The following is a 23,736-nucleotide window of genomic DNA, read 5'->3' as shown; positions in this document are numbered from 1 at the left end:
CATCTCTCCTCACATGGGACAGCTCTGTCTGCTGGTCATGTCCATTCTGGACTCTCCCAGATGTCTCTGTCTCTGGTATGCTCTCTGACATAGCTACAATAAACCTTCTCTTCCACCCTACTGTGTCCTCCTTTTTTCATTTCCTTTTTTCATTTGCCTTCATGTCTTATTTAAATTTTTTTCTTATTTGTTTTTTTTTTCATTTAAAGAGTTCAAAGGCAGACTACTCCCTGACCACCATAGTTTCCTGTACTGGGCTGACACCAAGGCTCCACCCACACGTGCCATGGATTTCCCTTCTCCGCAATAAAGGTTAGACCCGAGGGCTCTCTCTTATCACATCACCTCACTTTCTCCTACTGTCTGATTCTTCTCACAGATTCCAAAGTTTTGGATCCCAAGAGGGCCTGTTTCGTACAGATTTATTTTGTATTTTCTTTCCTCTAGTGTTCTCCATCCCCAGCAATAAGAAACAACAATCCAGTGCCTCCATCTCCTTCTTCTTTTTCGGTTCCTTGACTTCTCCTGTCAGCTTAGAGGCTAATGTGAAGGACAGCACCATAATTGTTCTTCTCATTGTAATTTCTCCCTTACCTGGGCAGATGACATAGCCTCCAGTTGCATGTCTTATATCAAAACAAGGGCCATGCAACTGATACCACATCGTGCTTACAACCCTGTCCTACACCCGCTGCATTTGGGGATTACAATCTATCCTTTGGTCTGTAAGTCATATGGGACAATATGGGGCATCCCCATTCATTAAGGAGGCATCCCGCTCTGTACTGCATAGAAGAAGACGGCCATTATGGGATCCTCCTCATGGACACTCCATCCTGCCTTGGAGCAGCCTTTCTTCTATCTTTTCAGCCACAGTAGGATGAAATGTAGGGCATGAAAATGAAACAGTAGGGTTAATGCAATTGTTACTGCAGCAACAAAGCAGGCCAGTCCATACCACAGAGGAAAAGCCTCACTGGGATTGCTTGGTGTTTGCTCACCCTCAGAGGGCTCAGCTCAGTGGTAGATCTCATCACCCACAGCAGAGAAAACACAAATTCTCCTTTCAGATGCATCTTTGGTTCTTTTATGTCCCTGTTTATCTATTTACTCTAGGTATTGCACCAAAACCAGACCTCAAGTGTAGCTGGGTGAGCCAATGAGTGCAACTGGGGTGGCTGCTTACAGGAGCACGAGGATGGGCTCCCCACAGGAGCAAACATACTAGGCTTTTTCTTTCGGGCCACCAACCAGCTCCTAAATCATGACACAGGGGAGACTTAGTATTAGTTGTGAATGCTTTGGCCTTAGCTTATGCTAACTTCTGGCTAGCTGTTTTCTTTTTTTCTTTTAACTTAAATTAACCTGTTTCTCCTCATCTATGTTTTTTCTTGGGGCTTTTTAACCTTTCTTTTTTTGTTTTTGTTTGTTGAGACAGGGTTTCTCTGTAGCTTTGGAGCCTGTCCTAGAACTTGCTCTGTAGATCAGTATTTCTTGAGTAAACGAGTATTTCTTGATACTCTTTCACAGATTTTTGTTTCCTTCTATTTATTTATTTATTTATTTATTTATTTGTTTGTTTGTTTTTGAGACATCGTTTTTCTATGTAATTCTGGCTATTCCGAAACTCACCATGTAGACCAGCCTAGCCTCGAACTCACAGAGATGTGCATGCTTCTGCTTCCCTAGTGCCAGGTCCCTAGTGCCAGATTTTTGTTTACCTAGCCATGCACAAACACTTATGTGCAATACGATCCCATCTCTGAGAATATGAGGAAGCCTTGAGATTTAAACTGGTTATGAGAAACCTGTTTTTTATTTGCATATAATTTCACCACGAACCATCAAGACTGTCCTATGAAGCCAGTTAAGCATTTAAGGCCCGTTTTTCAAATCACAACTTAGGCAACATTTACTGGGCCGGTTTGGCACCACCCACCACCCAGAGATAGCCTTCGCTGGCTTTAACCACACCCTCGCCCACCCTACCTTACACAGTACAAGCAAGGCAAGACTAGACGAACCCATCTCCGTCTACGGGCCCGCCCTCCAGAGCGCCCCTCCCACTTCCGGACGTGGCGCCCCGCCCACCTCGCGTCTCCGGAACCTGGGCTCGGCCTGGCTCTATCGATCTGCACTGTTTCTCGGTTCCGATCGTCTTGACTTCCGCGCTGTTTTGTTTGCGACGCTGTCGTGTAACGGTGCGCTTTACGGCCGCGGGGGAAGCAGCCAGCCGGTGCCAGGGCCTTGGAGCCGGGAAGCAGGGAGGGCGAGCGAGCGGGCGGGCGAAGTTGATGCCCGGCGGCGGGGCGAGCACGGCGTCTGGCCGGCTTCTCTCCGCAGCGGATCAAAGAGGAGCGCGGGAGGCGGCGGCGGCGTTCCGGAGCGGTCCAGCGGGCTCGAGCGGAGGCCGAGGCGGAGCAGGTGGCCCCGGGCCAGGGAGTGGAGGCCCCGGGGGCCCCGCGGGCAGGATGAGCCTGAGCCCGAAGGAACTCTCGAGCCTGCTTAACATCATCTCTGAGGAGGCGGGCGGCGGCAGCACTTTCGAGGGCCTGTCCACCGCCTTCCACCACTACTTCAGCAAGGCCGACCACTTCCGCCTGGGCTCGGTCTTGGTGATGCTGCTGCAGCAGCCGGACCTGCTGCCCAGCGCGGCGCAGCGTCTGACGGCCCTCTACCTGCTGTGGGAGATGTACCGCACCGAGCCGCTCGCCGCCAACCCGTTCGCCGCCAGCTTCGCGCACCTGCTCAACCCGGCGCCGCCCGCCCGCGGCGGACAGGAGCCCGACCGGCCCCCGCTCTCAGGTACCTCCCTCAGCCAGCTGTGCGGGCGCCGCCAGCTGTTGCAGCTGTGCGGGAGCTCACCAGCTAGGAAAATGCAGCCTATTCGTAGAGAGGATCACCCCCCCCCCCACACACACACACAGACACACAGGGGAGGGGCAACCAAAAGTTCTAAGTTTTGTTGTTGTTGTTGTTTTTAACTTCACTGCACTCCAAATGATCCCTCCCAACCGAAAAAGCCAACACATCGTGCAGCTCGCAGAAGGGCTGTTACATAGTCAAATACTGTCCATTCATTATTTTAAGGCCCTGGGGGTGCGCGAAGTTATAGCCAGTGACACTGAGTCTATTCCCCCACCACTCCCTTTTAAGTCTCAGAGTAAAGAAGTTGATATTGAGAACCTGAAGAAGTGGCAGGTTGAAATCCACATTACACAGCAGCTAACGTCTTTGCAGCCGCCTTCTTGGTCTGCCGGAGTGGCATGTGGGCAGAGATGAAGTCTTCTAAGTCACTGTTAGAAGATGCGTGTCTCGTGGAGAGATTTGCAGACTGTTTACTTTTGCAGCATTGCTGAGATCAGATGTAGATTACATTCGAGGATGCTCCCTAAACTTTGGTGCCACGGATGGACAGGGGCACCCCCTCTACCCCACGAGCCTAGCCCAGGACTCTAGGACAGCGATCCCACCCACCCACCCACCCTGTCACAAGACTGCATTTTATATTTTTTAAAAAATTTTATTTCATGTGCATTGGTATTTTGCCTGCAGGTAGGTCTGTGTGAGGGTGTCAGAAGCCCTGCAACTGGAGTTACAGGACAGGTGTGAGCTGCCATGGGGGTGCTGGGAATTGAACTCTCTTCATCTGGAAGAGAAGCCAGTGCTCTCAACTGCTGATCCATCTCTCCACCACACCCTACCCCCTGGTTTTTTGTTTTGTTTTAAGTATGTTTAAACTGGGCTGTACTCCATGACCTGGAAAAGCATTTCTGAATGCTGCTGTAGTAAGCTTTAGCCTTTGCAGGGATTGAAGTATTTGATCACAGAAAATCCAGTTATTAAGGTCATGAGTTTCATTGACATTTCTATAGATCACCAAATCTCAAGTGATACAGTTGTGTATAGACTTTATATTTGATTAACCAGAGCTCAGTTACATTTACTTTATAAAAATAGCTTGGTGTGGCAAGTAGCAAATGCTGTTTTATCAGATTCAAGTTAATTTTTAAAAAAGTAATCATTGGAGAGAAATCGGTATACATTTTTATTTGCAGGGTTTTTGCCTCCTATAACTCCACCAGAAAAGTTTTTTCTTTCCCAGCTGATGCTGGCACCCCCAAGGGAACTCTTCAAAAAGACACCTCGCCAGATCGCGTTGATGGATGTTGGAAACATGGGGCAGTCTGTGGACATTAGTGGCCTTCAGTTAGCCTTGGCAGGTAAGGAAGGGCCATTTGGGCTCTCTTGTCTGCTCTTGAGTGCTTCTACTTAAAAATCAAGATTTGTTATTATTTATTTATTTTTAATTTACCCTTTTGCCTCTTTCTCTCCCCATCTCCCCCTCTTTTGTTTGTGGGTGTTGTTTTGTTTGGTCTCGTTTTTGGTTTTGGTATTTTTGGAGACAGGGTTTCTTTGTGGCTGTTCCTGGCTGTCCTGGAACTTGCTCTATAGACCAGGCTAGCCTCTAAGAGCTCCTCCTGCCTCTGACTCACAAGTATTGGGTTTAAAGGTGTGCATCCCCAGCTCCCATCCCAATTAACTTCTTTTCCTCTAGCATCCCCTCTTTCCCTTTCCTTTCCAGTTTCTGTATTTTGTGATGCCCCCAGCCCATCCTTTCGTCCCCTGCCTCCCTGCTGTCTGTCCTGGCTCAGACCCTTTTGCTCTAGCATTCCCTTTCACATTCATCTACCTTTCTTACCCCCTCCCTTAAAGCCTTTTACTCCCGCCTGGTCCTCTTTCTAGTTTCCCGGAATTTACACTCATTACCACATTGCATATACAGATACAAGCTAAGATCTGCATATGAGAGGGAACCTCTTTGTCTTTCTGGCAGTAGGGAATGACTAACATATCTTTCTATCTTTCCCTCAGATGGAAACTGTTCAAATTCCTTTCTTCCATCTGCTTCATACTCTCCCCAGAGCTCACCACACAGTTCATCTCTGAGCCAGACATGGTGGCACAGGCCTTTAATTCAAGCACTCAGGAGGCAGAGGCAGTTTACATAGTAAGAACCTGTCTGAAAAAAAAATACAAAATAAACAAAATACAAGGTAAAACAAACAAACATCCAAAATCCAGATCATCTCTGTAGGGCATGAAACAGATCATAGGATCTGTGTACTAAAGGTATGTTTGTAGATGATTCGTATTGTGTTTTCTTCATTTTAAAAACACAAGCAAACAAGCTGAATTTTTGTGACCCCCCCCAAGGGGGCAAAGATTATCTTTAACAATTGGTTTCAGAAGTTTTAAAATTCCCAACAAATACCTACTATATATTAGCTTTTCAACACTTTGCCAGTTAAGTGTTTTTCTACATCTTGGTTGATAATGTTATTTAACTTCTTTTACTTCTATAACCAGGGATAAAAAGGTGGCATTGGCTTATTCAGTTAATGTTTTTCTTGTTGAATGAACAAGACTGAACATCATGTGGACCAGCTGCGGTATCTTTTCACATGCCTTCGGCTAGTTTTTCAATGGCTTGACGGTCTTTACCAACTAATTTTAAAGCTCTTTCATCAGGAGTTTAGTTCTCCTTTTCAATTAAAGGCACTAAGCAAGCCTGAGCGCACTAAAATGCATCAGTATCATGTTAATGAAAGAGAAGCTGAACCACTTTACCTTGGGTTAATTTGACCAAGTTTGAACCCAAGTTTGAATTCTTTACTTCTTTCTCTTTGTCTTCCATCTGTCTGTAGCTTAGATTTCTGGCTTGTCTGTAGTCTCTGTCATCCCTTCTTCCCCACCCCACCCCCCAACAGACACAGCCCTGGCTATCCTGGAACTCGCTCTGTAGACCAACCTACCCTTGCCTTTTGAGGGCTGGGGTTAAAAACATGTGTCACCACTGCCCTGCTAGTCTCTAGTTGCCCTGGCATCTGCAGTCTCTCTGACGTGTGAGTCTGACTCTGTCCCTGTGTTCCTGTTGTCCTGTCATGTATATCTGTCTGCCTGATGTCTAATTGTCTTGAACAAATGGCTTTGCTCTGTGCTTATTGAACATTGTAGCATCACATGGGAAAGGAATGAGGGGTACTTTACAGAAATCCTTAACAGTTTTATAGGGGATTAGGTCACTGATTCCAGCTGACCTCAAAGCACTCAGTGCTGCAGCCATACAATTATCAATTTACATCTGTATGCTATTTTCAATGTTTATGGTTGATATTAATTGTATAAGGTCTCTTTACAACTGATTTAAGATTACAGCTATGAATTTAGCTTATGCTATAAAAGCTGGTCATGGGAAATCCACGGGCAGTAAGGCTGGTTGTTACAGTGTTCTCTTAAAGACAGGTTAAACAGACAGGCTGACTACACAGCAGGTTCTTAGGTCAAGGCTTTAGTGACTTCAAAGTATATTATTAACTCAACTGTGAGGTTCAGCAAGAATTTCAGTCTCTTAGAATGTATCCTTAAAGTCTTCTGGACAATATATATATATATAATATATAATATATATTATATATATATTGAATATGAGAAGTCAGAAGAGGATGTGAGATCGATCCCCTGGAACTAGAGTTATGAATGGTATGAATGGTTGTGATGCACCATGTTGGTGCTAGGAATCAAACCCAGGTCCTCTGCAAAAGCAAGTGCTCTTAACCACCAAGCCATCTCCAACCCCTAGTCCTCTGTTTTTAAAATGCCAGAATCTGAAACATAGCTTAGTATCTTATAGACTTATAATAAATTCAACACTGGCAATGGATTAGTTACTTGTCTATTGCTGTGATAAAATACCATGACCAAGGCAATGTATAGGAAGGGTGTGTTTAAACTTAATAGTTCAGAGACCTAAGGGTATCACCATCGTGGTGGGGGACTGTGGCAGCTGGACTAGCAAGCCAAGAGCTCACATTTTAAACATAAGCAGGAAGCAGAGATAAGCAAAGTTGGAATGGCTTGAGTCTTTAAGCTCTCAAAACCTGCCCTATGGCATACTTCCTCCAGTGAAGCCACATCTAAGCCCCCAAACAGTGCCACCACCTGGGGTCCAGGCCTTCAAATGCCAAAGACTATCAGACATTTCTGATTCAAATCACCACAGGCAGCCAGGCTTCAGGTTTATAATAATAATAATAATAATAATAATCAGTAATTTCCAGGCATGGTGGTATGCCTATACTCTGCTCCTTAGGAGGGTGAGATGAGAGCCCCTGAGCTCAGGAGTTCAACACCAGCCTCATATACTGGCCTCTGCATCACTGACTTGCCTTTAGATATAATCACTGTTGTGCTTTATAGCCCCTCCTGTGTATACCTGTGGTTTTCACTTTGCATATCCTTGAACTTGACACACACAGAATCATACTGTATTTATTCTTTCGTCCCTCTGTAGGGTATGATTTGAGAGACCCGTCAGTCCATGTTGGTGATTTTGTAACCCTCATCAGTGTTGCGTTACAGTTACATACTGTGATTCCAAGCTTTTGTTGGGCTTATTATTCCTGTGAACATTCTTGTGCATCGTTCTGGGGCCTGTGTGAAGGCTTCTCCTGGATGGGAGGAGAGGCACATGCAACAACTGATAGGTCTGGTCCAGTTGTTTCATGAAGCTGCTGGGCCAGTTTTCATTCCCAGCACAGTATGTGAGTTCTCCTACATTGTCCTCCAGATTTGTTGCCAGGCTTGTTAATTTTCCACCAAGTTTGTGAGTCTGTAATAACTGAAGGCATCCTGGTTCCTAACATCTCAAATGTTTATTGGCCATTTACATTTTCTGTAAAATGCCTGTTAAAAATCATTAGTCCTTTTTTCCTTGTTGGGTTATTTTTATGTTATTGTTTGGTTTATAGGAGTTAAACATACTTGTTTTGTATCCCTGCTCTGTTCATGGTGTTCTCAATTTTAAAATGGCCTTTCCCCCCCCAGTCTCAAATACCTAAGGCTGGCCTTGAGTTCTTGATCCTCCTGCCTCTACATTCCAAGTGCTGACATTGCAGGTATCTTGCCCCAGGTCTGGCTTAAAATCTTCTTGTCTGAATCTCTTCCAGAACGTCAGTCTGAACTGCCAACCCAGAGTAAAGCTAGCTTCCCAAGTATCCTCAGTGACCCGGACCCAGATTCCTCTAATTCTGGATTTGACAGCTCTGTTGCCTCTCGGATCACAGAGTCTTTGGTCAGTGGACTAAAACCGCCTATTGAAAGTAAGTATATATATGCATTAACTTTATATCTTCAGGTTCACTCTAACAGCATTCTGTGGAAGTTTTCAGGTTTTGCAATACTTGTTTCATTGAATCTGATGAGAGACTTCCTGCCTTACTCTAGAAGATAGCAGAGATGAACAGTAAAATTTAGTTCTTTTTAAAGCAGTTATACACTAGGAGGTTTTTATTACTTATTTGTTATATGCCTGCCTGGAGATAGAAATCCGAATTTTACTAAAATGAAATCTTTCAGTTTGTTTTGTTTTAATGAGACAGGCTCTCATGTAGCCTTGAAAACTCCATGTGTACCTGAGGACAACTTTCCAGTCCTCATCCTCTTGATTCTAGCTCCCAAGTGCTGGGTTACAGAGCTTTTTTCTTTTCTTTAAAGTGTTCCGGCTCACAAGGACCACTGTGTAAATGAAAAGAACTCCTCCACAGCTAAGCTACAACTCCAGCCCCCAAAGTGGGCCTTCTACAATTTCCTGTCTATTAGAGGTTGTTTTATACTTCCTTTTTTTTTCTTTTTTAAGATTTATTATGTATGTATACAGTGTTCTGCCTGCACATCTGCCTACATGCCAGAAGAGGGCACACCATCTCATTACAGATGGTTGTGAGTCACCATGTGGTTGTTGGAAATTGAACTAGAACCTCTTGAAGAACAGCCAGTGCTGTTAACCTCTGAGCCATCTCTCCAGCCCGTTTTATACTTCTTTAGTAATCTTACCATTACCTTTTGTTTTGTTGACTTGACAGTCCTTATTCCACTTTAATTGGGTGGGAGGGAACCCACTGAATTTGAAACAATCTGGCTGTACCATTTGGTTATACAAGCTTCTGGGTGGTTTGAATAACAAAGACATTCTGCACAGAGATAGGAACATCATCTCCTAATTATAGCGCTTCCAGGACTTGGAAGCTTACAGTGTGTCTTCCATTTGTTTTAAAGTGGTTCTACTACTTGAAGTTTCAGCTAGTCAGAAGCGTGTCTCCAGATCCATGGCACATGGTGGTTTTTAGTTTTTGGAGATAGGGTGTTCCTGTGTGTCCCTGGCTGTCCTGGAACTTACTCCATAGACCAGGCTGGTCTCGAACTCAAGAGATTCACCTGCTTCTGGGTTTGATTGCATGGGCCATCAGCCAGCTATGTGTATAAGTGAGTGTAGCCATATCTTGAAATCCGTCCCTCAAATAAGGAGTACTTCTGTGAAGTGCTGAAGACTGTGAGTGGTCTGAGGAGACAGGAATTCATTCTGGTGATGCTAGCGAGTAGACGTTGGAGATGTGTGCTTGGTGATTCTTTGCCAGGGAAAGACTTTGTCAGTAAATTAAGAGATTCATCTCAAATTTGGTGGAGCCTAGGATCCATAGCAGGTCAAACCACCTTCCGGTCTATGTGGGAAAAGCTTTCTGGAAGGCAGCCAAGTGGGGCTGAGAGTGCTTTGTATGACAGTTAATGGTCTTGTTTCCTGGGTCTTTTGTGGGATTTATCATGCAGGCAGGATCCATAGCTGTGTAGATAGACGGGTGTCTATCTTGGGGTTTTTGTTGTTGTTGTTGTTTTTTTTTTTTTTTTTTTTGAGAGACTTTAAAAAATGGACATACTTGACTTAAGCTTCATGCACATGATTCCTCTTTCCAAAAAGCAGATTTGGTCCCTGGTATCATGCTGGTTGTGTGTGTTTTCTGTCATTATTTGAATGGAACTCAGATTTTGTATCATTACTGTTTGAAGCTGGAGTTTATCACATGTCCTTATTAAAGGCATTCTTGCACTTCATTAAGTGAAATGCACATAAGGTGTGTGCAGATGTTAGCTCACTGATACAGTCATGTATTACTCTCATTATAGGCCACTTCCGGCCAGAGTTTATCCGCCCACCACCACCTCTCCACATTTGTGAGGATGAACTGGCCTGGCTAAATCCTACAGAACCCGAGCATGCCATTCAGTGGGATAAATCAATGTGTGTTAAGAATAGCACTGGTGTGGAGATCAAGCGAATCATGGCCAAAGCCTTCAAAAGCCCTTTGTCTTCTCCCCAGCAGACACAGGTATGTGTGTATTACAGTGTCCCATCTGTGACCCATCGCCAGGTGTTCCTCCCATAAATGATAGAGCCAGCAGTCAGTGGTTGATGTGAGTCAGCAGGAGGAAGCAATCTTTGAAGCTGTGCTCTGGCTTTCCTCGTTTGATAACTTTGCTGTGATGAGACAAGAAGTCTAATGACTGTAAATGTCTAGACTTTGTGATCATTTTGTCTCAGGGAGAGGTGGTAGAACAGGAAGGGTCTCAGTTTGTAGCAGTCTTCCAGTGCATATCAGCTAGGCACATCATGTGCATTGCTGTATTAGGCTGGGCAGTAACGTGAGGATATGTGGAGTCACTAATGTTTTATAAACACTGAGGTCTAGGGAGTGCCCTAGGCTTCAGCACACAATGTTTAACAGTGGGCTGAGTTATATCTCCTGCCCAAGATTACAACTAGATGCATCCCCTGGGGAAGAGCAAAGACACCCTGGGTTGTATACTTCATTAGGTTTATACATGTTCATGTTAGAATTAGTTGGAAGATAATGTTACCTCCAATCTAGTTTATCACTTAAAATATGCATTTTAAAATGATTTGTTTTATGTGTTTGGATCTGTGCACCATATGGTACCACAGATGCCAGAAGAGGGCATCAGATCCTTTGGAACTGGAATTATAAATGTGAGCCTCCATGTGGGTGCTAGGTCCTCTGGAAGAGCAACAGGTGCTCCTGACCACTGAATCATCTTCCAGCCTCCCCCACAAATGTTTGAAGTGATGTAATAGCAATTGTTTGTAGTTTCAGTTTGCTACTAGACAATCATGAAACAGTCCAGTGTGGAATATACAGGTAGATAAAAGAAGATAACAGATGAACAGGCATGGTGGGTGTAATCCTAGCACTCGGAAGGTAGAGATTGACAATCAAGAATTAAAGGTCGTTCTCCATGAGACAGGGGGAGCTCAAGGCCAGCCTGGGCCACAGTGGAACTAGCCTTAAGGTAAATTAATTTTTAAAAGAAAAAGTATGTATTCGGACAAGGAAAATAGTTTTCCCATCTCTTGGAATTGCAAAGTGTGGGTGTAACTTGAACTGTAAAATACTACAGGTAGACTTGAAGTGTTTCCTACTCTGTCCCTTTCTATGTAGGGTATTTCTGGTAAGCCAAGGCATGGCTCTTGTTCTGAATTAGTCTGTGGTTTATGAAGTTGAGTGTGGCTTTTTTATTTTTATTTTATTTTTTTTAACTGAGACAGGTCTTACTATGTATACCTCAAGTAGCCTTGAACTCACTATGTAGCCCAATCTGGTAGCCTCTTGCCTCAGTGCTTGTATTACAGATGTGTGCTGCCACATTCAACTTGGTTTGTGTGTCTTGGGAGAAGTTGGTAATTAAGATTTTAAGAATGACACTATTATGGTCATATTGAATACTGCCAGATAAAACTAAGACTATCATGCCTACAGGAAGAATGACTAATGCATTTACAAATTGTCTTATTTTTGTATCATCACAATTCAAATCTGAAACTACATCAAGACATAATGAACAAGGCTTTGAGGGAAGAAATTTAACAGATTAACACAGATAATTGTTATAGTTCTTATTTAAGACACAGGTTTGAGGGCAGGAAAAGTTCTCTGATATGACTCAAGAACCTCTCTATTTGGTTTTCTTTAGCTCCTTGGTGAGTTGGAAAAAGATCCCAAACTTGTTTATCACATTGGCCTTACTCCAGCAAAACTTCCAGACCTAGTGGAAAACAACCCTTTAGTCGCTATAGAGATGCTGCTTAAACTAATGCAGTCGAGCCAGATCACGGAGTATTTTTCTGTCCTGGTCAATATGGATATGTCCTTACATTCAATGGAAGTTGTAAATCGGTAAGTTTTCACGTTCCGCCACAAGTTTTTCAAACCCTGATTAAATTACCTGGCAATTTGAAAAGCTGTAGCAGATTGTTTTATTCCTTTCCCTTTTCTGATACTGTTATCCTAAACCGATCCTTAGTGTTCCCTAATGTGAATTTAGCCTGCATTTGTAAGAACTCAGTTGTTGAATTTACTTCTCTGTCTTTTGTGCCCCCTACAAATCCAGGTATTACAGTCCTTGGCAGTCAGTATCAGTATTGGCAGCTTAGAATTGGACCTCTAGGCATTCGGTACTGGAGATTAGTAGTGTTCTCCCAGCTTTTGTTGTAGTTACTGTTTTTTTTTTTAGACTCTACTCTTTAATGGCTATCAAAGAAAGTGCATTCTCCTGTGGGTGTGTTCCAAATAGATTTATTTTCTTTACAGATATATTTTAGGTAAATTATGAATTAAATGTACATAGGCGGGTGGGTTGTTATTTTTCTGAGGTAGTCCTTACTTTTTTTCTTTTTCTTTTTTTAAAGAGGATCTCATAGTATCCTGGCTTCAAACTCATAGCAGGTCCTGCCTTGTTCTCTGAATCTTGGGTTATGGGTGTGAGCCAGATGACTTTTTTTTTAACATCTGTATATAAGTTGGCAACTATTTTAAACTTTAGGAGCTAAAGACAAAAGCTTGGTTGGTAGCTCTGTGCACAAGAAAGAGGTGGGAGGAGAAGGGAAGAATGAGCTTTCAGAATACTTTGTAAGCATCGTGCCAATGGTGGAGCTGGCTAGCTAATTGCTTTTACCTATCCTTGCTGGGATCTCCTTTTAATAAAAATTGCAATTGCTGTTTTTGCATTGGCTAAATCCTGCCATTGGATGGAGCAATCTGAGTGTTGGATTCTCTCCCTCACTGCATTCCTGTAATAGTGTCTTTGGCAATCAGGTCCTAGTTCACCCATTTATTAGTTCCAAGGATGAAGCAGCCTTGCTGCTGATGCACAAATCTTCGTAGGCATATTGCTGGTGGCAGTTTTCTTAAAGTACTTCAGTGCCATATGTTTTAAGGTCAAATAGGTTTAGAAAAGGCACCATGTATTCATCCACCTTTCCAAAGTTTATAGCAAAAGCTTTGCAATAGCCAGCTCTGTATCCTAATATTTCCCAGGCTGAACCTGAACTCAGTTTGGAGTTCTTATCTGACTCCATTTCTTTTTCTTTTTTTGCTGTTTTGGTTTTGGAAGACAGGGTTTCTCTATGTAGCCCTGGCTGTCCTGAAACTCATTCTAGACCAGGCTGCCTCTGCGTCCCAAGTACTGGGATTAAAGTCATGCATCCCTACCTCCTGGCTCTGACTCCATTTCTTATTATTCCACTTAATCCTTTTGAAAATACTCTGGTTTAGAAACTCTTAGGCTTGTTACATAGCTGCTGAGTCTTCAAGACTGTGTAATCGTCAGTTCCATGCCTGTGTTGCTTGCTCAGTTCTCAGGAAGGCCTGCCTGTTTTGTTCTATATCAGTTCAGTAACTTTACCAGCTTTACCAGCTTCATGTTACTTTTGCAAAGCTCCATTTTAGTCTGATTGTATGTTGTGCTGCTTGGTCTACCTTCATCTCAGACACACTGCCTCTCATAGTGCTTATATTTACAGGGCTTTTCTAAGTTTTAAATAATGGCAATAATTGCTGAGGTTGAGCTTGGAAGGGAGTAAGACCATGACTGAGGTGATTCATCCAGGAACACTCAGGGACATAATATGACACTCATTGCTTAATGGGTAATTACAGAGTATATGTAAGTAGAAAGAGTGTCAGAGGTCTAAGTGGTTGTAGCTCTTGGATTTAAAACTAGAGAATTGGGTCACATAAACTTTTACTAGATGACCACAGGGAAATTTTGACTTCATGCTTTTACAGTACCTCTCAATATTACAGTACCTCTCAATATGTTAACAGCTCAAATTTTCTTTCATGAAACAGACTAACTACAGCTGTTGATCTACCTCCTGAATTTATTCACCTTTACATATCAAACTGCATTTCTACTTGTGAACAAATTAAGGATAAATATATGCAGGTGAGTAATAGAAATGTTTGTAACATTATTATCCACCAGGAAAACAAGTTTCTAAAACTTGTCCCTTTTTCTTTTCCAGAATCGTTTGGTGCGTCTTGTATGTGTGTTTCTCCAGTCTTTGATCCGTAACAAAATTATTAACGTGCAGGACTTGTTTATAGAGGTGCAGGCCTTCTGTATTGAATTTAGTAGGATACGGGAAGCTGCAGGCCTATTCCGGTTGCTGAAGACACTGGATACTGGGGAAACCCCTTCAGAGACCAAAATATCAAAATAATACCTCACCAGAACTTCCCCTTCTATTGCTCAACTGTATTTGGGTTCGTTTTTAAACCTGTTGAAATTCTTGAGTGGATTGCTTGCTTTATCTAAAAAATATAAATGACACTATTTACTTAAGCAAAATTTCCCTTTTTCTTAATGAGTTTCCCATGGGTGAATTTTGGTAAGAACTTGGGGAAATGTATTTTAACTCTCTTGCTAATGGAGTTATTCTAAAAATAGCAAGAAAGGAGGTACAGGTGTTTCCCTTTCGAATTTAAAACAAAGTACCCACTTTTTTTTTTTTTTTTTAGAAGACTAACTACAGGTTTCCTAATGCCAGGACCGCTTCTGTAGCTTCTAGTACAAGACATATTCAATAAGAGTAAGTGAAGACACAGAATTCATGGTCCGGTCTGTGCTGAGAAGCTGAGTGTAGTTATTAAGAAGGGTCTGAACCAAGGACATACAATTTTGTTTTCTTAAGACAGGGTTTCTCTGTAGGGCTGTCCTGGAACTTGGCTGATGCAGGCTGCAGACCAGGCTGGCCCTGAACTCAAGAAATTCTCCTGCCTCTGCCTCTTGAGTGCTGGGATTAAAGGTTTGCAGCCACCACCACCTTGTTGGCACATAATTCTTGGCAATGTTTCCTGGGCCTCTAACAAACATGGGCACTCTCAGGCAGGAACCTTTTGCTAAGCTGTCATTATGGTAGTCTAAGATGGGCATGGTTTTTGTTGTTTTATAGACAGATACAAGCTGACATACCAGAATGGTGTACCCTAGATGCCTGTTTGGTGGGGAGGCAGAGTAAGGTCAGTGCTTGAGGCAATGGTTCTTAATTTATTTATTTATTTATTTTTTGTGTTTTTTAGACAGGGCCTGTTATGTAGCCCTAGCTGTCCTAGAGCTCACTATACAGACCAAGATGGCCTCAAACTTAGAGATCATCCTGTCTCTGCCTCTGTGTGCTAGGATTTAAAATGTCTGACATACCTTTTTATTTAAAGAGATTAAGAAAAAAAATTCCTCCTATGGAGGTATTTCTAGAATAGACTTACAGGGATACAATCTGTTCTCCAACATTTGGCAAGAGTTAAAGGAAGCCAAGCTTCAGAACTCCAGTTATGTGACATTCTCCTTAATCTTATGATTAGAGGAGCCTTAAGCCCCTGTGGGAGTGACCCCCTCTTGAGGTAAACAGCTGACTTCTCTCAATGCCCCAAAGTGGCCACCACCATTTTGCAGATGGCACTGGGCAAATAACAGCACACAACCAAAACACTGTTTTGAGAATTACAAGTTTCAAAGACTCACTGTGGGAAACGGCTCTACAGCTGATAGGCCTGTCTAACCCATAGCCCAGGGTAAGCTATAGCTTTAGCCCTACACAAAATTGAAAACTCAAAATATTATTTCCAGGAAGGTGTATGTGTGCACTTATTTTTAAAACTTGATTGTGTGGTTCTTAAATGTGAACTTTGTAGATGACAAGTGTCCTGTCAAGATGCCAAAAGGATGGTTGCATGAGTTTAGTAAAATACATTTAACCTGCAGTCAACGACAGAACTGAAACACGCTGAAACTTATTTAACATGTAAAGCCTGTCACAGCCTTGTTAAGCTGACATCAGATGATAATTCACTGTGTTCATTTTAATTGCCAAGACAGAGGCAATGCTCCTCCCCACACCCCCATACAAGTTTGGAAGGGGCCCCTGCAATGAGAGCAAAAGCACAAGCAAGTCAAAAATTTCTGTACATCAGAAAACACGCTGTGTTGTGGCACACAGGAAAAAAAAAAATCAAGTGTCCCATGCTGATTTAATAAAAATTCTCAAATATGGCCCCTTGTATACAATGAGGGGGTCAAGATTACAATCTTGGTGTTCACTAGGAAAGCAAACTGCTCAGAAAGAGTAGCTGCACTTGGTGAACATCTGATGTACATAATCAAAGTTTGTAGCACTACTAGGTTACTCTAGGTTTAGCATGTTTATACTGGATGCACACCTAGTTTAGTAGTACTGTAGTCCCAGCTATCTGGGTCTACTGAAGCAAGATTGCTTAACCCAGAAAGTTACAGCCAGCTTGGGCAACAAGTTACCATCTCCAAAAAAGGAAGTAGAACTATAATCCTGAGTGAGACTGAATAACCACAATTTACTTTTAAGTATAATTAAAAGAGTTTAATTTAACATAGGTTTAACTTCATGACATCTTTAAGTTCAACTTAAATCTTCAAGTCACCTGTTCAAAAAAAAAACACTAATCAGTAACATTTTAAGAATAGAAGTTTTTTTAAAAACACATTTTGGAATTGCAAAATATAACCACTTAAATAATTCTCAACAGCATTTATTACTGATTTAATTAACTTCACAGAAATGAGATCACTAACTTTACAGGGCAGATTCTCATTTACACACACTGCATCTATTGTAGGTAACATTTCTATAGCAATTGTGGATCTATGATCCCTGTGACAGTACACAATATTCTGAGTAGCTCTTGGTAAACAAGGGTATTTCTTTGAGAAATTAGTAATTAGGAAAAAGCTATTACACATTCATCAAATCTTAGCAACTGCCTACTATGATAAACTGATTTAATTTCATAGTTCTTTTTCTGTAACTACTACTGTCCAAGATTTACAGAAGGTATTGGCACAAGCTTGAGATTCAGTAACTACACAGAAAATACTGCTTTTCTCAGACTTATCAGCCCAGTAAATATATAAAGTTACCATTTGTCAAAACATGGGCTTTTGTCATATTTTCAATGAATGGGCACAGATACTTCAACTCATGATTTTGTTCTAGACTCTGCTGAGGCAAGTAGTGGCATAGCAGACACCACTATAATGAGGGAATAAAATACTAGTATTTTTGGGAATGAAATGTTGGCAAATGTTTCTAAGGCTTTAGAAGCAAGACTGACCTGGAAAAAAAAAAAGGCATAGGTGGCTTTTCTAATGCAGTGTTGCAGAGCAGCACATTCCATTATACCATAAAGCTATCTCAGCTTTAGGCCAACACCTAGTGCTTAGGAAATGGTAAAGCAATGTTTTCCTGACCTGTAAGAACTGCTTTTGTCTAAAACAATGTCCTCAAGTTCCAGCTAATAATAGATACCCACTGATTAAACCTCATCCTTCCTTGAGCAAATAATACCAACTTGCGCCAAGGAAATTGCTGCCTAATTTAGCTATCTTATTCTGGAAAGGCTACTATTACTTTTACAATTCTAGTAGTCCTTATTTGGTAAGTGTATGTAAACGTATACTGATTCTGCTTGTCAGGGTAGTTAGTCTAAGACAGTGATTATTTTTCTCATCGTGGGAAGGACACACACACACACATACACGCGCGCGCACACACACACGGCCATAGGCAGGAAGCTTCCACCCTGACATTACTGAGGTCAGACAGTGATTCGCTTCAGGAGGTTTTGTCATCGTGTGCCCACATAGAGAGCAAACTGTTGATGGAGACACTGCAATTCGGCCTTTTATTGTCATCATTCCTCAGCAGCCATAGGAAGCAATCATCTGGGAAGAAAGGTTCAAGACCCCAATCAATTCAGCATGTGAGAATCAATTACCTGCTAAGTGAGACCATGTGGTCACAACTCTGGTTTTCTGCAGGGAGTGCCAAAATACCAATCAATACTGCAGAGTGAAAAGCCAGGAGACCAGGAACCACACAGCAAACAACCTTCTGTGTCAATGGACATTGCCTCTTTCAACCACTGCCTCCAATCTTCAAAACACTATTGAGAGAAGTGGTCCGCATGCTTGTAATCTCACCACTGGGAAGGCTGAGACAGAAGGATGGTGAATTCACTCAGATTGGATTAAACAGGGAGACCTTGCCTTAAAAAGTTCTTCAGTAATGGTTAAATCATTAAAAACAATTTAGCCTGCTCTATCACAATATCCATTGTAAAAACCAGCTTCATTCACTGTTAGAACGATGACAGCATTTTTTCTGGTATGTCTTAGAAGACAGCACTAATCTACTTGATAGAGATTCGTATTTTCCTATTGGCATTGACCACAGAAGTTCAGTGAGAACTTGTAAAACCAATTTTGAGATTCTTAATAAGAAAGATTTTCTACTTCAAGAGCTCATCATATTTATCTAGTTATACATTTCCTTCAGTAAAATTCACCACATATTTTACTGAGTAGCTAGAATCAATCTGTAGAAAAATAGCTAAGACACTTCCATGTCTTAGATATGGCTCTAAGGATAAATGTAAGCCTTTAAATTTTTATTTTCTTGGTGCTGGCTTGGGATACCCTCTGCGATTCCCTGACCTGTGGCAGCCCTTGATGCTGATGCCTGTGAAGATGGAGGCATATGGTGCCATAGCGCCGCCCCAGGGCCAGCTCTAGGAGATGGTGTCCATATATAAACAGACACACTTTTGTATGTGACACTGTCAGTTATTACTCTATACAAAGATCTCAAAATTGTACTGGACTCATTTTTTAAATGATCGCAGTTCCAGAGAACTAATGAACCTTACTGGAACAATCCCTATGTATTACGGAAGCAGTATGTTTACATAATATTCCAATATACCTATAGCTATATGAACTGAAACACCTACAGTCAGACTTTGGAGCTTATTCGTGTCGTGACCTTTAGAGAAGGACCTTTTCAGTGTTCTCCATTCTACCATTTCTACATCCTTTCCACTGTACCTAAAAACAGGATTATCAATGGCCTATATGCCAGGCATGCCAAGTGGAATTTCTATATCCATTTGGATACCTCTCTCTAGTCCCAGCAGCCACCCTAGCTGTCCTTACCCACGAGGTGGTCCATACCCTGCCACAAGTTCCCAGTACCCTTTCCAGGCTCCTGTGGTCAGAGATGACATAATCAGTATGGACATTATTGGACCATCTTTCAGCAAGCAGTCAGTGACAAACTAAGATAGCAGATGGAGAAAATGGATCACACCTAGGTAGGGCTCAAAGCCTTGAAACAAAGAAAGACCACAAGAGATGACTGGAAACTAGACGAAATGGTTACCCATTTAGATTAAGAAGTAGCTGAAATTCTTGATCAAACTTACGAATACAGATAAAAGTTTTTGCTCTGGAAAAAATGGAAAACAGATCTGAAAATGATATTGATGAAGTTATTCCTAAATATATATGCAGAGGAAATATTTGTCTTTTACCTGGTAGAAGCCTTGAAATGGAGAGTAGTAGACTTGGATATGTTCCTGACTCATGTTTGTCCCCTGTCCTGTAAATAGTTCCAGCTGAGAGCATTAATGCAAAAAGCAAGGACTGTGGATCAGTGACCTCTACTGACTTGTGGTGTCAGCTAGAAACATTTAAAGCATTCTCTCCTTGGGTTAGAGAGACAGTTCGGTGGTTAGAGAACCCAGATTCAATACCCAGTACCACAAGATGGCTCACAACCTTCTGTAACTCCAGTTTCATCAGATCTGATGCCCTCTTTTGGCCTCTTTGATCTAGGCATGCAGATGGTAAATAGACATACATATAGGGAATGTACCATACACACAAACTATAAAAATAAAAAGCACTCTCAGTTTATCATGAAGTGCAAAATATTTTGAATCAGGGACATATTTTATGTGTCCTTTGGACTGACTTTTATTAATACACTTTTTATCCTTTGTAAACTTCTTGTGTTGAATGGACTGACTGCTAAATAAAATTTGTTACATTTTTTTTTTTTGTCAACAAGCATTTATTTTTGTCTACAAAGTAGACATGCAACACAAGTTTAGGATCAACAAATGACTCCTCACTTTTTAAAAGTATATTTGACCACTCTATAGAACTCAGACAACAACCTTCAAAGGCTTGGGATCATCAAGCAGAGGAAAGATGGTTAAAAGGTCACAGGATTGAACTGTCTTAAAATTTCATTAGGAAAGTTATTTTAGTCTAACAACAACAACAACAAAAAAAAAAATCAAAAATTTTAATTTAAATCTTTTTAATTGTAAAGATTAGATCCACTGAAATATACTAAATACTTAAAAACATCACAGGATGCCTACTTGATTTTCTTAATGAAACAATATTTTAATACTTTTAATGTGCAATATGACATTCTTGTCATTTTTTGTAGAAAAACACAGATAATTTCCTTCTTTTAAGTGTCAAAAGAAATTGGCAATAAAGGTAAAAATGCAAATCATAAAGTCAACTAGTGTTCTTTTCACAATTCCAAACAATAAAAAGGTATGCTTGGTTTTAAAGTCTCTATGGACAATATAGTGCAAGACAATTGATTTCTCTCTCCCCTCAGTCCCTTCTTTTTGGCTTGAACTCAAAATCCTCTTGCCGAAGCCTCCTGAGTGCTGGGTTTACAGGTGTACCCACTGCCTATGGCAAGATTTCTCGTTTTACAAGTTCTAAAGAGTCTCTGCTTCAGGGAAAGCCCATTTGATCAATTACTGAATTATATTACACAATTCTACATAGTGAGCTTTGTCTAAAAGCCTGAGAAACAGAATCTTGGTTTACAGTACCACAGAAGCTAGTCTAGTACTCAGAAACACTACCCTCCACATCTGTGACAGTCTGACGCAACAAAATTTATGATATACATCATACTTCAGTAGATAAATAGATGAAGGCTAATTAAGTCTTTTTAGGAATAAAATATCTCAGCCCTTTGTATATCAAATCTGAATCTGAAAGGTAAAGTAAAATAATATCCACTGTTTTCAAGTATACAAACTATGCCCTAGAGTAAAAAATTAAATGTCCTGTAGTTCAAGCCAAGGCTCTGTCGGTGAGGCTGTCATTGAGGAGGTGCACTAGCAGATGGATCCTCCACGCTGAGGTTCATTCCTGCCGGCTCCTACAACAAAGCATCAGAAGCCACCCTAGGTCAGTATGTCTATCCAACCTTGGTTACATATCTGGAGATAATACTTCAAGAAACAAGTTATAGAGACATTTAAATAAAGCTTACATGTAAAAATGGCAACCCATTTCAAAGAATGCCAGTAAGAGAAACATGTGAAAGACAGGCTTTCTAGTGTGACCCAAGCCAACATTCACATGGTGACTGCCTTTAAAGGACCTCCGTGCTTACAAATTTCCTAAGTGGGGCCATGTTCTTAGAGAAGAAATTTAGTTTTCTTTCTGGCCCAAATCACAGTAGTACAAACTTTGTCTCAACAGGATTCCTAAAAGCAAAATTCCTTACTATGCTGAATATACCGCCTTGTGGTCAGTTCAGTGTCAGTGAACTGGTGAGGTCAAGCCCCAGCTTTATGATCCCGTGATAACCATTCCCTATTCCTTTTCCTCTAATATTGGTCTAAAACTTAAGTTATAGGAGCTTGGAAGATAGTGCTTCCTACCTCAGTTTGATCCCCAGAACACTCATAAAAAAAAGTTGGGTGTGGTAGTGTGTACTTATAATCCCAGTGCTAGAAAAAGTGGAGGCTAGCTTACTAGGCAAGTCCCCGTCCAGTGGGAGACCTTGTTTCAAAAAATAAGGTGGATAATGTCCTGAAAAATGATCCTGTGGCCTGTGGTGACCTCTGGCCTGCACACTTGTGCACACTGCACATAGCACCTGCATACACACATGTGCAGTCCACCCTCCCAATGCACACATAAACATACATAATAAAAACTGAAGTTCTAATATTTCTATAAGTTTTCCTAAACATGTTAAAGACACACTTGGAAATCTTTTAGGATGGTCAAATTCAAAATTAGAACCATCAATTATTCTCAATTAAAATAATTCAAAGATTAATTGAATTCTACTAAAATATTGGTGGGATTTTCTTTTAATTGACAAAATTTTATGGGTATGGGTATTATGCCTATGTGTATACATGTACATACAACATGCATGTCTGGTGTCTGTATAAGCCAAAGAGGGTATGGAATTATTGGGAACCGAAGTTACAGATGGTTTTGAGTCACCATGTGATTGCTAGGAATGGACCTCTGGTCCTCTAGAAGAACAGCCAGTGCTCTTCACCCTGAAGCCATCTCTATACCCCTCTTCTGTTTGGAGATAGGGTCTCATTGTAGTCCCAGCTGGCTTGGAACTCCCTATATAGACCAGGCTGGTCTCACACTCACAAAGATCCACATGCCTCTGCCTCTCAAGGGCTGGAATTTAAGACATCCTACACCACTATCATACCAGGCTCAAAATAATTTCATAATTAATCTTTAGAGAATGCAGAAGAGGGGGCCAGTAAGATGGTTCACAGGGCAAAGGTACTTGCTGCCAAGCCTGACAATCTGAGTTTGATCCCTGGGACCCATGACAGGAGAGAACTGACTATTCAAAATTATTCTCTGACTTCTATACTTGCATGATGCATGCCTGAATAACCCAATAAGTAAATGAATAAATTAATTAAAATGGGGGTAGAAATGGGGATGTAGCTCTGTCAGGAGAGTACTTATTTAGCATACACACAATCCTGGGTTTGATCCCAAGTACTTCATAAAACAATGGTGGTAATGCATGCTTATAATCTCAACACTTGGGAGGTGTGGTCAGATAATCAGAAGTTCAGCTACCTAGGGAGTTTGAGGCTAGCCTGATCTATGCAAGACACTGTTTCAAAAAAGAATTTAAAAGAAAAAAAAAACCACAAATATTAACAAAATACAGGTAAATAATTCTATAACCAATCCCAAGAAGAAAAAGAATTTCCTATTTAGCATGACATAAAAGGCCTAAGGAGAAGCTAGAAGACAGAAAAATTATAAAGAAACCCAAGGATACAGAAATTAGGCACTGAAAGATGGCCACATGCCAGAGTTTGTGCTTAGTATTCCTGAAACTCTGAGTTCCATTCTTAACACTAAGAAGAAATAAAGAAAACGAGGGAGAAGATACAAAATATATGACTAAGGCCTTGTACTTTCAATATTAAATTTTACATAGTTCTAAGAAGGGGCTAAGAACATAGCTCACATTAACCCCTTTCAGGCAAGCCGAAAGCTACAGATTTGATTGACACCACTGCAACACAAAAAATTTTCTTTTCTAAAGAGGCTGTGGTGGTTTGATTAAGAATGCTGCATAGGCTCATAAATTTGAACACCTGGTCCCTAGTGGGTGGAGCTGTTTGTCTGGGAGGCATCAGTGGTACAACCTCAAAGACACACACCAGACTCACTCTTTTTTCCCTCTCTGTCTTGAACTTGTGGAAGAGATGTGAGCTCCAGTGCATGCCTGCCTGTCGTCATGCTCCCCACCATGATGGCCATGGATTCTAACCTTCAGGAGTAAGTGCTTTCTTTTAAGTTGCCTTGGTAATGCTGTTCTGTCATGGCATTAGAAAAGTAACTAAG

At 41.4% G+C, this 23,736-nt stretch overlaps 2 protein-coding genes and 1 non-coding gene across 3 annotated transcripts in view; 1 reads left to right on the top strand and 2 right to left on the bottom strand.

The window, feature by feature from the left end:
* The first annotated feature begins 212 nt into the window (after window positions 1-212).
* Cnot11 (CCR4-NOT transcription complex subunit 11) lies at window positions 213-14,541 on the top strand. Its single transcript, XM_027386789.2, has 8 exons — window positions 213-312; window positions 1,999-2,805; window positions 4,059-4,223; window positions 8,010-8,162; window positions 10,021-10,223; window positions 11,884-12,086; window positions 14,040-14,136; window positions 14,216-14,541. The coding sequence occupies exons 2-8, from the start codon at window positions 2,295-2,297 to the stop codon at window positions 14,411-14,413; spliced, it is 1,530 nt and encodes a 509-aa protein (XP_027242590.1). The 5' UTR covers window positions 213-312; window positions 1,999-2,294; the 3' UTR covers window positions 14,414-14,541.
* A 2,029-nt stretch (window positions 14,542-16,570) lies between these two features.
* Rnf149 (ring finger protein 149) overlaps window positions 16,571-23,736 on the bottom strand; it is a 30,311-nt gene continuing 23,145 nt past the window's right edge. Inside the window, exons 7-8 of the mRNA XM_027386790.2 lie at window positions 18,000-21,259; window positions 16,571-16,646 (exon numbers count right to left, since the gene is read on the bottom strand). Coding sequence (XP_027242591.1) covers window positions 21,216-21,259 — 44 coding nt within the window. The 3' untranslated portion in view covers window positions 16,571-16,646; window positions 18,000-21,215. The remainder of the gene's footprint in view (window positions 16,647-17,999; window positions 21,260-23,736) is intronic.
* LOC113832306 lies at window positions 17,813-17,927 on the bottom strand. Its single transcript, XR_003479523.1, has one exon. It is a non-coding gene; the product is annotated as a small nucleolar RNA SNORD89 (small nucleolar RNA).

Source organism: Cricetulus griseus (genome assembly GCF_003668045.3).
Source record: "Cricetulus griseus strain 17A/GY chromosome 1 unlocalized genomic scaffold, alternate assembly CriGri-PICRH-1.0 chr1_1, whole genome shotgun sequence".
Lineage (NCBI taxonomy): Eukaryota > Metazoa > Chordata > Mammalia > Rodentia > Cricetidae > Cricetulus > Cricetulus griseus.
This window is presented reverse-complemented; position numbering and strand designations above follow the sequence as displayed.

Excerpts from the sequence above, each read along its gene's own strand:
- Cnot11 (XM_027386789.2), top strand. The coding sequence starts at position 2,295 with ATGCCCGGCGGCGGGGCGAGCACGGCGTCTGGCCGGCTTCTCTCCGCA. Across the intron at positions 2,806-4,058 it reads CGACCGGCCCCCGCTCTCAG|GGTTTTTGCCTCCTATAACT; the intron begins GTACCTCCCTCA and ends TTTTATTTGCAG. Across the intron at positions 8,163-10,020 it reads ACTAAAACCGCCTATTGAAA|GCCACTTCCGGCCAGAGTTT; the intron begins GTAAGTATATAT and ends CTCTCATTATAG.